This window comes from Phyllopteryx taeniolatus, chromosome 22 (genome assembly GCF_024500385.1).
Source record: "Phyllopteryx taeniolatus isolate TA_2022b chromosome 22, UOR_Ptae_1.2, whole genome shotgun sequence".
Taxonomy (NCBI): domain Eukaryota; kingdom Metazoa; phylum Chordata; class Actinopteri; order Syngnathiformes; family Syngnathidae; genus Phyllopteryx; species Phyllopteryx taeniolatus.
The window spans coordinates 10,596,556-10,610,601 of record NC_084523.1 but is presented as its reverse complement, the minus strand read 5'-3'; the positions used below and the strand labels follow the sequence as shown (position 1 = coordinate 10,610,601).

Sequence of the window (14,046 nt, the reverse complement as noted above, 5' to 3'; positions counted from 1 at the left end):
TAAGGCCGCCGCCCCGCCGGGTGAGGAGCCGGTGGCCGTGGTAACGCGTGCGCTCCCTCGCGTCCGGCAGGAAACATCCTCCTCAACGTGCTGCTGCCCGCCGGCGTGCCGTGCTCGCGGGTGGGCAAGAACAACGTGATGGTGGTGTGCGTGCCCAACCCGCCCGTGGACGACAAGAACCCGGGCACTCCCGTGCCCCTCCTCATCCGCGTCAAGACCGCCGCCGACGCCGACCAGCTGCACCAGACTCTGGAGGAGAAGCAAGGGTGAACGCGCACATGTACGTGCACGTCTGCGGTCCCAGCGGGCGTTGAGCTGCGACATTCCCTCCGGCTTTTATCTTGCTTTTACTCTTTTATTTTGGTGGGTTGCGCATGCCTGTTGGGGTTTCCTGCTGAGCTGAACCACAAGGAGGAACTTTTGGGTTGTTGTTTCCTCCATCGCAGACTCTGACAGACAGACTTGAGTGTTTTTTTGTTCCAAGTGTCCTTGGCACCGCGCCCCAGACGCCTGTTGGGAAGAACGGAAACAAGAAGTTTGTCAATCTCGTTTATTCTGTTAAGAAAGTTTCTCTCGTCTGTCGTGAGTGCTTCGCGACAAGCGACGCGATGGCCGAACGGACGAAGTGTAGCAAAAGCACCGCTCGTGTGACGCTTGAGTCACGTCACATGTTTGTGTTGCAACTTGAAGTAAACTTATTAAAAAGTCCAAATGTCAACATTGCGCTTCCTGATTGGCTCAACTCAACACTGCAAGTTTCTTCTTCCCTTTTTCGCGTTAGCGTCCGATCGCCATGTTGGAAAGGCAGAAGGCGGCGGGACCGCTTCCTGCCAAGAGTGACGTCGCTTCCTGTCAGTCACACCACTTCGCTTCCTGTGAGAGTTGGTGCCTAAGGTGCGTTGATGTCGGAGACGAGAGCGAGGAGGTGACGAAGAGGAGGCACTTGTCGGACGGCTGGTTGTCGTAGGCGGCGGCCGCACGGTCCGGTGGGAGCGCGGCCCCCGGGGGGCGCTGACGCAGGGCGGCGCTTGCTCGCGGGGCACCCGCGCGACGCTACGTCATCAAGATGGGCTTCTGACGCACCTCCAAGATGTCTAATAAAACAAAGCCAAAAAGCGGAAAACAAGGTCACGCGATGACGAATCGACAAAATAGAAACGGTCGACAGCGGCGGCCGAGATGCATTTTCGAATAAAAGGAATCGCAGAACAAAAGGATTCGCTTCAAAATTATCAATACATTTTTTGAAATAAAATATCACTATTTTTCCATGTCAAAAAAAGGAGAGACATTCTCACATTGTTTCTATTCAATTAGAATGTTACTACATAGACATTTTAAATATTTGTTTGAATGAAAAACAAAAATGGTCACATTCATTGAATTTAAATTGTCAATTAATTTGAAATGTTACAAAACATCAAATTTTTATTCTAAATGTAAAATGAAAAATTGTCACCCATTCTTTACATTGAAAATAAAGTTGAATGAAAACACTGTTACAATTCTAATTATACATACAACGCTTGGACTAAAAAAATATTTGAATGAAAATTTTTAATGTTTAATGAATGTTTCAAAATAATATTGAAAGAATATGTGATACCTACCACGCAAATACATGACTTCCTGTCAGAGAATAATAATAATGTCACCTCCTGTGAACTGTGACATCACTTCCTGTCAGGAGTCAGGAAGGAGCAAGGGATTCTGCGTTCGGAATCATTCGCTTATTCCCGACACCTGAATCGCTACGATGGGATTTCTGAAGGAGAGGCGAAAGGGGCGGAGCTTACCGGCAGTGATGCGGTGCAGAGGAAGCGTGACGTAGGTGAGGTGCGAGAAAAGCAGGAAGTAGTCGTCGGGCCGGTTCAGTTTCAGCCACGATCCCACCAGCGAGCGACCCGTCCCCGACAGCGAGCGCGAGCGCAGGTTGGTGGCGCCGTGGAGCTCTGGAACACGCACGCAGGAACGCGTCAGCCGTTTGACCCCTGTTGTGCCTATGAACTTTCACCCTTTACCTTCGTCGTCTTCTTCCCGGAAGAATTCTTCGCTGTCGTTGGCCGAGTGCGACTTCTTCATCTCGGCCATCTTGTGCCTGGGAACCTTCCGACGCAGCGACGGCGAGAAGAACGACGGGCGGTTGCGCTCGGGAGTCGGCGGCGTGCTGAACGACGTCACCTGAACGCCACAAAAAAAAAAAAAAAAAAAAAAAAAAAGAGTCCGAATACAACCAGGCGGGACGTCGTGAGCGAAGAAGCGCCCGTCGCTCACCCTCTCGTGCGGCGGCGTGCGGTCATCGTCCCGGTCGCCGTCCGCTCCGTCCGGCACTCTGCTGACGGCCATTTCGGCGTGACCTTTCCCCTGCGGCCCCTTCATGCGCACAAACTCCAAGCCGCTGAACTTGTAGAAGCCGAACGACATCCGCTGCGCCATTTTGGCCGCCACGCTCACCTGTGGGCGTCAGGGAGGTTAGCGGCGCGCGAGCGAAGTTAGTGGCGCGCGAGCGGTCTCACCCGGTTGTCGTAGACCTTCCTGAGCGCCTCGTAGCGAATGGAACCCTGGAAGATGACGCCCTGGAAGGCGTTGGACTTGTCGCTGGCCACCAGTTCCACGCACACCATCTCGCCCTCGCCCACCGTCATGTCCTGGAACACCTGCGCCAGTGGAGGAGGAGCCACACAATGTCACGGAGACGAACCTGCATTCCTCCTCAAGTTGGACGAAGCTAACGTGCTAACATCACACAGGGAGACCTGAGCTGAGATCGGACAGCCAAACGTCGTCTTACCTCCTCGAAGTTGTCGATCATGAAGAAGATGTTCGGGTAGCTCATCTTGGACTCCTCCCCTTTGCTGTCCATCGCATGTTTGCTGGGAGACGCGAACACTTCCTGTGCGCGACAATGAGCGGCGTGAGCGCGCAGCACTAACGCTAATGCTAACGCCTCACCTGACATTTCTTCTTGTGGACGTGAATGTCGCCGGCATCCGACCGCGTGCACACGGCGCAAGTCACCACGTAGTCCAGCTGCAAACACACACACGTGCACGTCACACGCACACATACACGCATGTCACACACACACGAACACACGGCGCATCCCACACACACAAAGAAATGTACACGTCACGTCATGCACACAAAACACACAAGCATGTCTCACACACACACAAAGACACATGCGCATGTCACAGACACACGCGTACCGAGTGTGATTTATGTGCGTGTACTGTAGCGTGCGTGACCTTCTGCAGGACGAGGTTGAGGTAGACGCTCTCCTCCCAATCGATGTCGGGGTCTCCGAGGCCCGGAAGCTTCTTGGAGTCTCTCCTGTAAACTTCGACCTCCACCTACAAGCAACACGGATGCCAACAGAAACACGGTCACGATCGAATTTGTACCGAGCTGTTGTTAAAACCCAAAGACACCACGAAGAAGATGCCTTTCTTTTGTCCTGTCAGAGCGGTTGCCGTGGGCGGTTATTTAATGATTGCATTCCTCCAAAAATATTTGCAACTCATGATGAAACTTGAAAAAATTTCCGGACGGCCGAAGTGCGTCGTGGGCAACCTAGTCACCTTCTTGCCCTCGGCGTTGTCTGCGTCCACGTAGGCCAACTTCCTGCGGACGTAGAAGAGCATATCGTCCTCGCGGGGGGCGCACTTCTCCATGAAGTACGTGGAGAACATCCACGTCCAGAACACGATGCGGTCGTCCTTCAAACAACCTGCGCACGCGCAGAGGTGATCGATGGTTACGGACCTCCTGTTAGCTTCCTGGAGCCAAACGAGGCGGTTGCCAAGCAACTAGACACGTGATGGACATATTCAGGTAAAACACACACACACACACACACAGGCTCATGTTGACATCCAAGCGTTTACGCGCGCGCACGTGATGTTCTAATCCAGGACGTACAACTGGCCCAACAGTTGAGTTCCCCTTGCGTGACGACGTCATCACGTTTCGACTTGTTGCGTGCCCACGTGACTGCCTGACACCATGAAGCGAATTTAAGAGAGGCACGTGACACGTCCAAAAGTGACGTCAACGACAACTTATAGACATGACGTAATAAAGCGCGTCTGACCCAGGCCGCTGATCTCCTGGCGGGTGTTGAGTCGGTTCCGTTCGTCTGCGATGGCCTTGAGCATCTGGCGCAGGGACGCGTCCAGGTCCAGGTCCAGGTCGTCGCTCGAGCCCGCTAGAGACGCCATCTCGCACGTCCGCCACAAGCGACCATGACAGGACGGCGGCGAGGGCGAGGCTGAATTTCGGGTCCCGCGGCGGGCGGACGGGCTCCGTTGTGTGGCTCGGCTGGAACCGCCCCTCCGACTTCCTGTAACACGAGCCTCTTAAAGGGACACGACTTGCCTTGTCCTCTCGGCGGAGACGAACGCAAACTTCACTGCTTCCCGAGTCTTGATGATCGGATTCTTACTTCATCTATTAAATAAACAGTTGACTAAGTTGAAGTTGAACTGGCGCTATTTGTGTGAGCGCACTTTTCGCGTGTTGCTCAGATGCGTGACGTGCTTGAATCCAACTCCCGGCCCGTAACGTCCAGCAAATCAAACAAGCCCCAACAGTGAAGCCACCGCCCGCCCCCTCCGACGAACGCTTCAATGCTAGCTTGGTGTTAGCGCGCAGGCAATGGCAGAACGTTTCCACACATTTACTTCAGTCGCCCCTTCCACGTGGCAACGTCAAACTTGTACCCTCGTACCTCGACTCGCGAGTGTTTTGAGCTTTCACACTTTGCTCGACATTTGGTACGCGCTAACGAGTCGCCACAGCAAACGTTTCCCCCAGTTTAGCGAGTTTGCGACTCGACGAGCTTCCGAGAGGAGAGTTCTTTGATATCAACAAGCATGAAAACGCTTCCGTCAAACCATTTCCACAAAGAACGAACGTTTTAATGTGCTCAAACTGTCCAATGGCGTGCAGTTGGAAACGGACCTGGAGGACGCCCGTGTTTGAACCCGAGCGCACCCTTTGTTACGACACTAGCGATGACGTCATTTGCAGTCGCGCGAAGTTGTGGCGTCACATGAAGCGGCTACTCAAAACATGCTAGCAAATATCAATTGCAACGCCGAACATTTCATCGTAGATGTAAGACGTATTCTCGACTGAACAGCTGTTTGTTGATGTTTGTTTAGCAGAAGGTGCACGCTTTCTATTGATACTTGTGTTGAAAATGGTTATAAAGACTGAAACATGCACATGGAAAAGAAAGATTTGAAAAAGTAAAATGCATGCATTTGTGGATTGATTGCTATTGTGTTCGTGGAGGAGCAAGTACTACGCAAACGTCCTCCTGACTCGCTGTACGATGACTGCTTTCAAAACTGTCGAGTACGTTTTGGGGCAAGGTGCAGACTTCCTGTTTGATGAAATCGGACCCTCTGACACGATCAGAGAAAACAATGGGAGTTAGAGCAAAGTACACGTTTGAGTCAACAGTTGAGACGCTGTCGTTTACATCGATGCAAATGTATGAAAAAAGCTTCACCTGCCACGCCAAAATGTTTTTGGAATGTGGAAGGACGCCGGCCGGAGAAGCAGCACGCAAGCGTCGGGAGAACATGCAAAGTCCCAGATTGCAACCCGGAGCTGGGAGGCTCATTTGAACTCTTCACAACAACAAATGTCAACGATTTGCTTTAATGAAGTCACATCAGTGCCCCAAAAATATACAACATACAAATAAAAACAAATCTAGAAAGCCTCCAGGCACCGCAGCCAGCCATCACACCGACAAATGAAGACACGAGAGCAAATCCGCACGCCGCTCCCGAAAAGCGCGATATCGGGCTTTCGTGTCAAATTTCCGATGAACCTCAAATGCACTCCAACGTTTCCAGGTGGACTTCTTTCGACCTTCTCGAGACTCGTCCTGAATTTTCAGCACTTTTTGCGCACCTTGCGGTTTGACAACAAGGAGCTGAACAGCAAAATTCCCAAGCACAAAAATGTCTCCGGACATCGACTTGTATACCTTTCTGTCACTCTTCCAGTCTCTCTGCATCTGTGCGGAAACCGACCGAGACTCTCTCGACTGTCTCGTCAGTGGCCGGTTCCCGTTTGAAGCCTCGCCGTTGTGGGGGCTCGGTCCCGATCCATTGTGAATATTTCTTGAAAACAATATCGAATCTGCAAGTAATTGACACCCCCCAAAAAAAAGGTTCACACGATGGAGCCCTGCTATTTGCGGGACCGAGCCCGACCACGGATCGTGAACATTTGCAAATAACTGCTGCTCCCGAGGGAAAAAAATATTCTGGGAAAAAAACAATTTCGTCCAAAAATGAATTAGCCGGAAATCAAGTCCACCCCCCCCCCCCTCCCCCAAAAAAACGTGAATAAGCTACTGGGCCAATCTGAAAAGGTGAACTACAAAAAGGCAGGTCTCCGCTGTAATTTCTTCGAGATGGCATCAAAGCACTACTTTTGTCTAAATGAAACTTGCTCAGTTCACTTCAAGATAGTTCCTTGGCACCAAGATGGCGCAAAGTCATTTTTATGCTTTACCGAGTTGAGTTTTGAAATGACTAACAAAGAAGAACTCAAAACCTCCGACTGGTTCATGTGGAAAACGGTGAACGGCAAATATGCGACCTTCACCTTTTGTGCACTTTCGGTTCATCTGAAATTTAACCGGAATGCCGAGTAGCCCGAACCTTTAGCTTGTAGCGTGCGCGTATTGCTCGGCCAAATACTTCCTGGATGCGAAAGCCCGCCACGACGCCACATCCAATCGGGAAGGGCCGAGCACCCGGGAGGCGCGGCCACGGCGACGCGGCCGTTTCCCGAGTCAGACGAAGCCTCTGCGGATGTCGCCCGGCCGAGCGCCGCCGGCCGGGGGTCGGGGGTCGCTGCGCCGGCGCCGCTCGGCGTGCAGGGGCGGGCCGACGGGGTCGTAGCGAGGCGTGGGCGGCGCGCCGTGAGGTAAGGCCGCCGGTCGGTGGTCGTAGCCTCCGCCGATGATGCCGGGGATGGGCGGGTAGGGGGCGGGGACCGGGCTGAAGATGGGGCGGTGGATGAAAGGGGGGAGGGAGCACGGACGGTTCACGCAGCCTCGCTTGTGGCGGAACTTGTAGAAACTTTTGTAAAGCTGCACATGCGCACGCAGACACACACACACGCACACACACACACACGCACGCACATGTCACACTGGCGTTGATGTTGCCGATTTGAACGTGTGAGCAAGCCGGCTGACCTCCTTCCAGTTGGTCTCTCCCTGCCATTTGTGATCTAAACAACAACAAAGACGTCACATGAGCGCACGGTAAAGGTCACCGAAGAGGGCAGGTGATGTCCGTGTGCACGCGTGCGCGACTTACCGCTGAAGTCCCGCCGCACCAGATGTCTCCAGAGCGCCGCGTCGGCGGCGGCGCCGTTCAGGTGTCGACACACGGCCGACAGACGCACCACGGAGACGACGTCCAGCAGGCGCAACACCAGGAGGAGCAACTCCGGAGGCAACGCGGACAGGCCGAACGCCACCGGCAGGCACAACGCTGGACGACGGCGACAACAAGAGTTCAACGCCGTTCGCGAGTCACGAAAAATACTCGTGGGCGGTCGCCAACTCGTTTTCAGAAAGCCCGCAAACGCACACCGAATGCAAAAAAAAAAAAAAAAACTCCACGTATATTTGGATGTCTGTATTACACTGCCGCCTGGTGGCCAATGCCAGAAGGAGCAGCACAATATCCATTGAATTGAGGTGAAAAATGGGGCAAAACCAGTTTGATTCTTTAGATTCCATTTAAATATGTCATTGTTTTCAGAAACCACAATGAATGACATTTGATTCATTTTCAAGGGGAAATATGATTTGAGATAACAGCACTTTTGAGTTACAAGCGCAGTCACAGAACGAATTCACTTGTATATTAAGGCATCGCCCGATGAGCAAGATTCAGCCGGCTGCCACCAAGTCGTCCTCAGAATATATATGATTCCGTTTTAGATGATACTTGACTCCACCACTTCCTTTGTACGGGACCCTGTGGCTAAAATGCAAAGCGTCTTTTCTTTGCCGCAATCCATGAATGGTGCCAAGAGGACAAAAACCTCTCAAATATCCTTTATTGTTGGGCGGTTCCTTCTCGTTGTATTAGTGTTACGTATCAAGAAAGCTGCTTTCTCCTTGGCAATCGCTGGCACTATGTGGTTTGTGGTTCAATCAAATAATGTATGCGGTGTCTCAAAATGTTGTTTCCCTTTACGAACAGCGGGGTCAAGTTTTAGTGTTGCGGCGAGTTCGTAGGTGCGCGGCCGGGCTCGGTTTCAGACGAGCCGCAAAAAGTTTGCGGCCGATGAAAAGGCCGGGCTACGTCAGACGTGCGTTACCTTCCCGCGTGGCGGCGATCAGCGGGTAGACCAGCTGGTCCTTGAACACTCGCGACAGTCGACTGAGACTCGTGAAGGCAGACGCCGCGCTCGCTCCTGGAAGACATCGGCAGTCGGTGAGAAGGAACGCTGCGACGCGCGTGAACGACGAGCGGACCGATCGGACGCTCTGACCTGGCCACGCCTCCGTCACGTAGCTGCTGGGGTCCACGCAGACTTTGGCCGCCATGCTGGCGCTGTCGGCCACCTGCAGGATGGCTGTGAGTGATGTGATGAAGATGATGAAGATGAGGAAAGTCTTCGTCATGAGGAAGAGGACGGTCAGCTCACCTTCGATGACGAGCACGGGGCTCATGGGCACCGCCACCACCGTGACCACGCCCCTTTCGCACAGCGTGTGCGTGTACTGAAGTCTGTAGGCGCCGCCGGACGACCGCCACCCGGACGGCATCTCGGCGGGCTTCACCTCAGCCCCCTGAAGACGCCGCAAGGAAGTCAAGAAGTCAATAGTTTGACAACTGGGAGGACCCATGAGGTCATCTGCATACAAATGGGATGAGACCCCTCCAGATTTGCTGATGACCTCTCTGGGAAGAGCCATGTCGAGCGCAAAAGAATGGGCCCTAAGACTGTCCCTTGAGGAATACCGCCAATATGACGGATATACGGCCAATCGGGGGAACAGACTTGCTTAAGAGGATACGCCGACATCAAAACAAATGAACACCACAGCAGGCTAACGTCACGCTAAGGCTATATACGAAGCACGCAGTGTTTTAAAAAACATGGAGCGGCGTTGCGGTTCCTTACCTGCGGTGTGAATCCGGTCTCCAGCATGAGGAGGTGGGCGGCCACCATGACGACGTCCGTGGGACAGGTTACGTGGGCGGCGCGGTAAAGCAGCTCCAGCGAGTGCGGCGCCTGACCTTCGCCGGCCTCGCCGCACAGCATGGGCTCCCAGCTGAGGGTCGACGGCGTCCGGTGTCCGGATGCGTCCGGAGGGGTGGCGCAACATGGCTGCAAAAGCCAACCGAGACGGTGACATTCACAACACTGATGACACAGGGTTTGTTCCCCCTCCTCCTACTTTCGGACCACCACTCTACAACCTCTGAAACTGTTGACCAGCATTGCACGAGTTGGCCGTCACGTCACAATTCCAATGAAGTTGGGACGTTGTGTTCAACAAATAAAAACACAATACAGTGATTTGCCATTCACGTTCAACCCATATTTCATTGAATACACTAGAAAGACAAGATATGTCACGCTCAAACTGATCAACTTGATTGTTTTCGCAAATAATCAGGAACTGAGAATTTGATGGCTGCAACATGTTCCCAAAAAGCTGGCACAGGTGGCCACAAAGTTGAGGAATGCTCATCCAACACCTGTTTGGAACATCCCGCAGGTGGACTGGCTCATTGGGAACAGGCGGGTGCCACGATTGGGGAGAAAAGGAGCTTCCCTGAATTCACAAGTCATTCCCAAGCCAAGATGGGGCGACGTTCACCTCTTTGTCAACAAGTGCGTGACAATATACTCGGAACAGTTTAAGGACAATGTTGCTCAACGTACAATTGCAAGGAATTGAGGGATTTCATCATCCACGGTCCATAATATCATCCAAAGGTTCCGAGAATCTGAAGAAATCACTGCATGGAAGCGGCGAGGCCGAAAAACGACATTGAATGCCCGTGACCTTCGATCCCTCAGGCGGCACTGCATCAAAAACCGACATCGATGTGTAAAGGATATCACCGCGTGGGCTCGGGAACGCTTCAGAAAACCGACGTCAGTCAATGCAGTTCGGCGCTCCATCCGTAAGTGCAACTTGAAACTCTACTATGCAAAGCAAAAGCCGTTTATCAACAACACCCAGAAACGCCGCCGGCTTCTCTGGGCCCGAGCTCATCGAAGATGGGACTGACGCAAAGTGGAAAAGTGTTCTGTGGTCCGACGAGTCCCCATTTCAAATTGTTTTGGGAAATTGTGGATGTTGTGTCCTCCGGACCAAAGAGGAAAAGAACCATCCGGACTGTTATGGACGCAAAGTTCAAAAGCCAGCATCTGTGATGGTATGGGGCTGTGTTAGTGCCGATGCCATGGGTAACTTGCACATCTGCGAAGGCACCATTCATGCTGAAAGGTACATCCGGGTTTTGGAGAAACATATGCTGCCATCCAAGCGACGCCTTTTTCACGGACGCCCCTGCTTATTTCAGCAAGACAATGCCAAACCACATTGCGCACGTGTTACAACAGCGTGGCTTCGTCGTAAAAGAGTGCGGGAGTTACGAGACTGGCCGGCATGCAGTCCAGACCCGTCTCCCACTAAAAATGTGCGGCGCATTATGAAGCGAAAAATACGCCAACGGAGAACCCGGACTGTTGAACGGCTGAAGCTGTACATCGAGCAAGAACGGGAAAGAATTCCACCCCCAAAGCTTCAACAATCAGTGTCCTCGGTTCCCAAACGTTGATTGAATGTTGTTCAAAGAAAAGGTGATGTAACGCAGTGGCGAACACGACCCTGTGCCAGCTTTTTGGGAACGTGGTGCAGCCATCAAATTCGAAGTTCAGGATGATTTGCTCAAAACAATCAAGTTTCTCAGTTTGAACATTGAATCTCTTGTCTTTGTAGTGTATTCGATTAAATATAGGTTGAACATGATTTGGCGGCACGGTGGACGACTGGTGAGAGGACCGGCGTTCAATCCCCGGCCCCGCCTGTGTGGAGTTTGCATGTTCTCCCCGTGCCTGCGTGGCTTTTCTCCAGGCACTCCGGGTTCTTCCCACATCCCAAAAACATGCATGCTAGGTTCACTGACAACTCTAAATTGCCCGTAGGTGTGAATGTGAGTGCGAACGGTTGTTTGTTCGTATGTGCCCTGCGATTGGCTGGCGACCGGTTCAGGGTGTGCCCCGCCTCCTGCCCGATGATAGCTGGGATGGGCTCCGGCACGCCCGCGACCCGCGTGAGGAGAAGCGGCTCAGAAAATGGATGGATGGATGATTTGCAAATCATTGCCTTGTTTTTATGGATACGTTTCACACAACGTCCCAACTTCTTTGGAATCGGGGTTGCACAATCGCGGTGCGTGACGGGGCGGTGCCGTCTCTTTTGCCAGTTGGATGGCGCACCTAAAATCGTCAACGAAAGCCAGCAAAAAAGAGGAAAAGTTGCAAATGACCGATTGACTTTCCCGCTGGAAATGCGTCGGGCAATTTTGTGGGTTTTCAAAAGGGTAAAAGGTGTTGTTTCTTTTCGACCGAGCACATCTGATTTCTCAGACGAAAAAGAAGCGGCTGTCAGGAAAGTGATGTTCGAACTTTCAGTGATTTCAACCCTAACTTCCAAAGTCAGCAGCAGAAAAAGAAAAAGGCATGAAAGGGAGCACATGAAAAGCCTTGAGCGCAGTGTAAAAGTTCAAAATTCAAACGAACAGTAAAAAAACATAAAAAAATGGCTTTGCCCTTTTTGGAAGAACCCCACACTGGACTGCAAGGAGCCCACGAGGACATTTTACCAAATGGAAATTTCAGGGCGCTGAAATGCTCTTAATGTGCCAGCTGCCGTTGAGCAGGGCCCCGTTTCGCCAAATTAAAGTTGATTCACTTTGCTGTTCAACGGGACTCACAACAGGCTACCCGTATCGTTATTTTCCATTCTAGTGCCTCATAAAAAGTCAACATGAAAGAAAATGCACATAAACACTTTGCAGAAAAAGGCTTTGTTTGAGCCAGTGGTGGGCGCGCGATCACAACGGTACCAGCTCTGCCTCCATTGGAGCCAGGAAAAACCCTGTGACGTCATCTCCATCACTCACCGGGCCGGAGGTCACGGCGTCGGTCGCGGGCTCGACGAGGAGCCGGCCGGCGGCGTCCCCGGGGGGAGCGGCGGCGGCCGGGGCGCGGGCGCCGGCCGAGGGCCCGGCGCGGGGCCGGGCGGCATCCCCGGGGGAAGCGTGGTCGTCGTCGTTGTCGTTGTCGCCGGCGCCGGCGGGAAGCAGGACACGGATGAGATCTCCCGGGACGACGCCGCACGACGACAACTTCTGACCCGTGTCAGCGAGGAGCTCGGTGCCGTTGAGAGAAAGGGCAAAGGTCACGTCGGGACTGACGAAAACAAAAAAATCCAAACACGATTTTGAATCATATTGAATAATCGCACATTACATCATTGCGAGTTGTCGCTTTCACTCTCGACCAGTCAAGAGGGCAAGTGCTAATGCTAACGCAGCTAACACGTAAATCTGTGGGTCCGTGACGTCGTCGGGCGTTTGCCTGCGCTCTTTTGTCACGTGGAGCGCGCGTCCGTGACGTCACGACGCGTATGTACTTTGGGTGAACGACAAGTCGTGTCAAAACGTCGCGTCAAATGGACGCAGCGTGCTCCAAAGTCACTCTTCACTTGTCAAAAACCGACTTTTCTTTTCTCTTGTAACAAGTACCACAACACCGTCGCCGCCTGATGACGCCATCGCCGCGCGTCACACAACATTGCGAATAGGGAACGATATGTTGCGAGTGGGTTGTGTGCGGCGACTAGCTTGCTAGCTAGCGAGCGACCCACCTTAGTCCGCGTCCGGGCAGCACGACGTCTCGGATGTGCGCCATGAGCTCCTCCAAAGTCGACTCCGGACCGACGACGTCCACTTTGCTGGTCTGCTTGCAGATGCGAACTCGCAACTTCATCCTGTTCACAAAAAAACAAAACAAAAGCATAACTGTACTTCTGTTTGCTGTACGGAGCCACCATGTCTCTTCTTGCTGAGTCAGTGATTAGCGTCACAACTTGGAAACATGACTTGAACAAATACAATGAGACAACTCGCCTCTTGGCGTTTAATTATAAGCATGTGAAGAGAAGAACACACATGGAGTCCGCTCAAACTTCAAAGTAGAACAAATGTTTCGCGTGAAAGCCCGCTGCTCAGCGACGCTAACGAGCGTTTTATGGACTAGCTTAACTGTGCGGCGGACATTTTAAAGTTAAAAAAAAAAAAAAACAAGAATAAAAAAGATGAACCTGGCTGGCGCAGATTGGCCAAATATTTGACTGCTGTGTCTTCTTCCTCCATCAAGCGGCGCTATCAGCACAACAACATCCGCTTTTCAAAATCAAACCAAGGAAGCGTCGTCTTTTCTTTTTATGTTGGTTGGCAGCCAACCGCCTCCTTCTCTTCCGAACAGATCTTTATTCCATACATTGTGCACTACGTTCTTTCATTTGATGAAGCCCCGTTGTGCACTACGTTCTTTCATTTGATGAAGCCCCGTTGTGCACTACGTTCTTTCATTTGATGAAGCCCCGTGTCCCTTCTAAATCTTCCAACTTGTCCCCCTTCGAAGCTCGTCCCCCATTTTCCTGAACCTCATCATCGTTCTCTCAGTTACGTATTTCCTATACCTCATGAAAGCGTGTTCTCCACTTCCTGGCAGCCTTCACATCAACCTGACTCAACCCTATCGACTTTAGAGTTCGTATCCAAACCCAAATTTAATCTTTAACCTTGTTTTCTTTTTGAAGTATTGTTTTCTCGATTCGGCGTTTTTGTTTTGAAAGACAGCCGCCATATTGGCCACAAGTTGAACTACATCTACGGCAAGCGGGCTGGACCAAACTTCAAATGACGCCTTACGTTTACAAAACGACCCAAAATATAATAGACTAAA

At 52.0% G+C, this 14,046-nt stretch overlaps 4 protein-coding genes across 11 annotated transcripts in view; 1 reads left to right on the top strand and 3 right to left on the bottom strand.

Moving 5' to 3' along the window:
- Window positions 1-126, bottom strand: part of phf21b (PHD finger protein 21B) — a 26,315-nt gene extending 26,189 nt beyond the window's left edge. For both annotated transcript variants that reach the window (XM_061762677.1, XM_061762678.1), the window contains exon 1: window positions 1-126. This exon is cut by the window's left edge and continues 5 nt beyond it. The gene's annotated coding sequence lies outside the window, so the exon portion shown is untranslated.
- Window positions 1-718, top strand: part of nup50 (nucleoporin 50) — a 3,685-nt gene extending 2,967 nt beyond the window's left edge. Inside the window, exon 8 of the mRNA XM_061762729.1 lies at window positions 71-718. Coding sequence (XP_061618713.1) covers window positions 71-270 — 200 coding nt within the window. The 3' untranslated portion in view covers window positions 271-718. The remainder of the gene's footprint in view (window positions 1-70) is intronic.
- kiaa0930 lies at window positions 536-4,904 on the bottom strand. Of its 2 annotated transcripts, none has more exons than XM_061762724.1 (10): window positions 4,094-4,904; window positions 3,582-3,730; window positions 3,249-3,353; window positions 2,953-3,030; window positions 2,792-2,893; window positions 2,517-2,657; window positions 2,275-2,454; window positions 2,022-2,181; window positions 1,797-1,952; window positions 536-1,094 (listed from the first exon to the last, which is right to left on the bottom strand). In XM_061762724.1, exons 1-10 carry the CDS (start codon window positions 4,218-4,220, stop codon window positions 1,054-1,056), a joined length of 1,239 nt encoding a protein of 412 aa, XP_061618708.1. In that variant the 5' UTR covers window positions 4,221-4,904; the 3' UTR covers window positions 536-1,053. The 2 variants fall into 2 exon arrangements, with proteins under 2 accessions (XP_061618708.1, XP_061618709.1); XM_061762725.1 differs by lacking the exon at window positions 4,094-4,904 and adding an exon at window positions 3,922-4,068 and having other exon boundaries at window positions 3,582-3,809.
- A 747-nt stretch (window positions 4,905-5,651) lies between these two features.
- Window positions 5,652-13,971, bottom strand: fbxo7 (F-box protein 7). Of its 6 annotated transcripts, none has more exons than XM_061762701.1 (10): window positions 13,248-13,380; window positions 12,944-13,066; window positions 12,198-12,486; window positions 9,178-9,384; window positions 8,698-8,842; window positions 8,542-8,614; window positions 8,368-8,463; window positions 7,353-7,529; window positions 7,229-7,263; window positions 5,652-7,120 (listed from the first exon to the last, which is right to left on the bottom strand). In XM_061762701.1, coding segments are annotated over exons 1-10 (1,608 nt in total). In that variant the 5' UTR covers window positions 13,250-13,380; the 3' UTR covers window positions 5,652-6,659. The 6 variants fall into 6 exon arrangements, with proteins under 6 accessions (XP_061618685.1, XP_061618683.1, XP_061618682.1 ...); XM_061762703.1 differs by having other exon boundaries at window positions 6,676-7,120; window positions 8,542-8,625; XM_061762699.1 differs by lacking the exon at window positions 13,248-13,380 and adding an exon at window positions 13,400-13,971 and having other exon boundaries at window positions 8,368-8,614.
- Between the last annotated feature and the right edge of the window lie 75 nt (window positions 13,972-14,046).

Excerpts from the sequence above, each read along its gene's own strand:
- kiaa0930 (XM_061762724.1), bottom strand. The coding sequence starts at position 4,220 with ATGGCGTCTCTAGCGGGCTCGAGCGACGACCTGGACCTGGACCTGGAC. Across the intron at positions 2,182-2,274 it reads GCACGCCGCCGCACGAGAGG|GTGACGTCGTTCAGCACGCC; the intron begins GTGAGCGACGGG and ends TGTGGCGTTCAG. Across the intron at positions 1,953-2,021 it reads CCGGGAAGAAGACGACGAAG|AGCTCCACGGCGCCACCAAC; the intron begins GTAAAGGGTGAA and ends TGCGTGTTCCAG.
- fbxo7 (XM_061762698.1), bottom strand. Across the intron at positions 8,843-9,177 it reads AGACCGGATTCACACCGCAG|GGGGCTGAGGTGAAGCCCGC; the intron begins GTAAGGAACCGC and ends CGGCGTCTTCAG. Across the intron at positions 7,121-7,228 it reads GAGAGACCAACTGGAAGGAG|CTTTACAAAAGTTTCTACAA; the intron begins GTCAGCCGGCTT and ends GCGCATGTGCAG.